The sequence below is a fragment of the Ostrinia furnacalis genome, unplaced genomic scaffold, assembly GCF_004193835.3.
Source record: "Ostrinia furnacalis isolate ACB-3 unplaced genomic scaffold, ASM419383v2 OfSCF2394, whole genome shotgun sequence".
NCBI classification, from domain to species: Eukaryota; Metazoa; Arthropoda; class Insecta; order Lepidoptera; family Crambidae; genus Ostrinia; species Ostrinia furnacalis.
The window spans coordinates 1-3,974 of NW_021132633.1; the positions used below are offsets into that span (position 1 = coordinate 1).

General features: G+C 40.9%; 1 protein-coding gene across 1 annotated transcript; it reads left to right on the forward strand.

Annotated features, from left to right (window-relative positions):
• Positions 1 to 183: 183 nt before the first annotated feature.
• LOC114355353 (atherin-like) lies at positions 184 to 3,005 on the forward strand (the record flags this gene model as incomplete). The annotated part of the gene is made up of 2 exons (XM_028308151.1): positions 184 to 363; positions 2,895 to 3,005. Coding segments are annotated over 2 exons (291 nt in total), but the record flags the coding sequence as incomplete, so codon positions are not given.
• Positions 3,006 to 3,974: the final 969 nt, after the last annotated feature.

The following is a 3,974-nucleotide window of genomic DNA, read 5'->3' on the forward strand; positions in this document are numbered from 1 at the left end:
TTTTTTGATAATTACTACATTGTAAAAAGAAAAAATTAAAAATAAGAAAGAAAATCGAATAAAGGAATCATAATCATTTATTTGCAATTAAACATCTTGCTCGGCTCTCCGTATCACATCCAGCATCTTCTATCAGTCTCGTCAGTAGCTGCTGGGAACCTGACACCAAACCCAATCTTTTAGGACGAGGACGTATCCGAGGCGGCAGTCGCAGCGCGTCACGTGCGCGCCGAACAGCGCGAGCGAAGCCGCTACGCTCGCAAGCCGCGCCGCCGCCACGCGCCCGACGCGCCAGACGCCCAGCCTGAGCCGCCGCCAACCCAGCCTGAGCCGGTGCCGCCGCCGCCGCAAACGCCGCACGAGGTACTTACGATGACACACTTATGCCCGTTTTTAACATCAGGTATCGTCTGGTTGCCGAGCACGTAGAATTTTGTCCAATGACCCCAAGCTACCCATCCTTGTCGCTCGCGCGTAATTATGTTGCTGTCGCGCTCGCACACTCACTGCGGGCGGCCGTCGCACAGTCGCGACAGCAATATAATTACGCGCGAGCGATAAGAATGGGTAGCTTGGGGTCATTGGACAAAATTCTGCGTGCTCACGGACCAGGCTTTAGTGGTCCCACCGCCGGCGAGTAAACGACTAATGCCTTGATCACCGAGTAAACGGGCGAGACAGTGCTCTCGGCCGAGTACTCGGTGCGTAAACATAGCGCCGAGTGATCGGCCGAGCAAAGCGGCGAGACAGTAGCTCGACTCCCGTTCAACTTACTAGGCCGAGTATCCACGCTCCCGCTGCCCCGCACTGTCTCGCTCGCTCGCTCGGCAGGTCTGAACGTGCACTGTCTCGCCACTCGCCACTCGGCCAAATGATTGACGTCACGTCCACGGATTAGAGAAAAAGAAAAGTCGCAATTGAACTGACTGTGCTAATTTCAAAACACGTGTGAACAGCTACTCGCTTACATCACTGTCTTGGCCGAGTAAACATTTTACTGTCTCGCCCGTTTACTCGGTACGTGTGATCAAGGCTTTAGTTTCTAGTTCTACTCGTTTCTCGTTATTCGTCGACGGTCGGACCTCTCCCTCAATCTCTAATGTTTAAGTGACCTCTATGGTCACACCATAGAGCAGGGTTTCTCAAACTATGGGTATATTTTAGGTATATTGGTAATGGCTAAATTTCCTATAGGTGGGTCCCGAGTTTGGGAACTTGTATTAGGTGAGTTGTAGCCCAGTCAACTTTTGGGAACAACTGCCATAGAGATATAGAGAGATGCCAACTAATGCGCTGAGTTCGAAACTCAGTGTCGCATTAGAAAGTCACACACACAAAGTAATTAAAATATGTGCTCATTATCCACTGCGGTATTAATTTATGAAAAACTGAGAGGGGGGGGTCTCGACAAATATCACGTAATATTTTTTCAGCAGGAAACAGTGTAAAATTAAAATAGAAATTTTACAATTTTTACATTCTACAACGAAACCGAAAAAGAATCCATTCTATTGCGATCTCGGTATGATACGTTAGGTACGAAAGATTGCTACGTTAAGAAAGGTTTTTTATGTAATAAATCTAATTTAGTAACTAATCGAAGCATATAATATTAACTCATTTACATTGCAATCACCCATTTTGAAAAAACTCACGTGAGATTAGGGGGAGGGGGTTGAGCCAAATCTCACGAAATCTCATCAAAGGGGGAGAGGGGGTTGAAAAATAGCTAAAATTGTCTCACGTAATTAATGGACGCCCCCTAAGAAGGTCTGAAACAGATTTTGTTAGAGATTGACTTGAGACTTTTTAACGATTTATAATTATAGAACTTTCCGACCATTTAGTTAATACTCTCAATAATCGCCAGAAATAATATTTTCATTCACACTCTATAATGTTTCTTCTTGCACAAAACTAAATCTTCATTCTCCAATAATTAATTTATAAGATTAAAACAACTTTTGCTTATTCTGACAGTTTCCTTTCATTCATAGAGGAGGAAAATAAACAGAGACAGAAACTTTGAACTCAATGAATTTAGGTTTTATTTATAGGTAACTGATTAATTTGTTACTGAACATGGAACTTTAAACAATATTTTTGGGTTATCTGATTATGGTTTTGCTAACAATGAATGCTTACTTCGCTCACATTAAACTACCAGGCTACCCTAACTACTAATTTCGGGTATTTTTTATTTAATAAAAATTGCTTGTTTAGCTGTTGACGGGGATCTAATATAAACTCATCTAGAAACTCGAGTCAGTAATACGATTTGAACTTGAATTTCGGGCTATGTATTAAATAATATTTAACCGCGGTATCATTTCTCGGTTTACCCGCGTTCAAATTCAGGGCTGCGAGCCGCCATGGCCACTTCATAATAACAAACTAGAGGCTGCGCACATTATCAGGACAGTGGCTAGAGATTTTTAGGTGACGAATAACAATGTACCTTATACTTTTAACGCTACGGTTGAATTGCAACGTAGGCTGCCGCTTTGGTATTCCTAAGCATGCCGGCTCGCTAAAACCATAAACATTGCAATTTGGTATTTGCCATCACTCCTCAATAATTCTAAAGCACAACTCTTTTAAAAAGGCACGTCATTCTGGTCTTAAAAATTTAATTAATTATTACCTGTAATAAGATTTTTGTTTGCACTGTAATTGAAAATTGAGTTGACAAAATAGTGACGTCACTGGCTGGTATTGCCGTACATTTATGGCAGTCTCGTTTTGAAAGTTTTAAAAAGTACGCCAATTGATTGGCGGTGGCAAATACCCTATTTGAACCATAGCGTTGAAACTATAAGGTCCATTATTCGTCGCCTAAAAATCCCTTGTCCCAAACGTGCGCAGTCCGTGACCGGCTATACCGGGTGTTGCAGACGGTTCGGCCGTACTCGCCGCGGCGCTTCCCGCTGCCCGACGCGGCCTACCAGGCCATGGTGGCGTGCATGCCCGACGGACACCTGCCGCCCGCGCCCGACAGCCCGCAGGTAAACAAAACACCGTCGCCGCATGAAATACTTTTTTTATTCGTTCGTTTTTTAAAAAGAGAACTTTTTTTTCTTTTCAAAAGTGGATAATTTGTTTTTCGCTTCTTTTTTTAAGTTCAAAATGAGTTTGATTTGTTTTGTAGAACTGATGAACACTTTTTTTGTTTTTTTTTAGAAAGCATTTGTTTTTCGTTTCCTTTTTTTTTAAGAATTTAGTTATTTATGGGCTGATTTTTCAATCCTCAGATATCTTTTACCTGTAGAATAACCTTGTGATTTTTTTGACATATTTCCCATATTGAAACTGTCAATGTGCCAAACTTATTCTTCAGTTATAAGTTATAGATGACCCACGCTGAACTGTCCCACCAAACTCAATGACAGGGGGGCGCTACCATCGTTCAACTATATGGTTTCCAACATGGCAAAAATCGGAACCAGCGATCCGGTATTGACGGTGGCGCCCCACTGTCAATGTCATGCATAGGACAGTTCAGTATTTTGGAACTATAAACAAAACACCGTCGCCGCATGAACTACTTTTTTTTCGTTCGTTTTTTAAAAATATTTTTTTTTATCTTTTCATAAGTGGACAATTTGTTTTTCGCTTCTTTTTTTTCAGTTCAAAATGAGTTTGATTTGTTTTGTAGAACTGATGAACACTTTTTTTTGTTTTTTTAGAAAGCATTTGTTTTTCGTTTCCTTTTTTTTAAGAATTTAGTCATTTAAGGGCTGATTTTTCAATCCTCAGATATCTTTTACCAGTAAAATAACCTTGTGATTTTTTTTGACATATTTCCCATATTGAAACTGTCAATGTGCTAAATTTATTCTTCAGTTATAAGTTATCTGACGATTGATAAATCAGCACTTAAAATGAGCACTTGAAAATTAGTATTATTTAGCTCGCAGAAATGGGTACATAAAAGCGCATTTAGTGGGAAAATTACTTCGTTCGTTTCAGCCAAA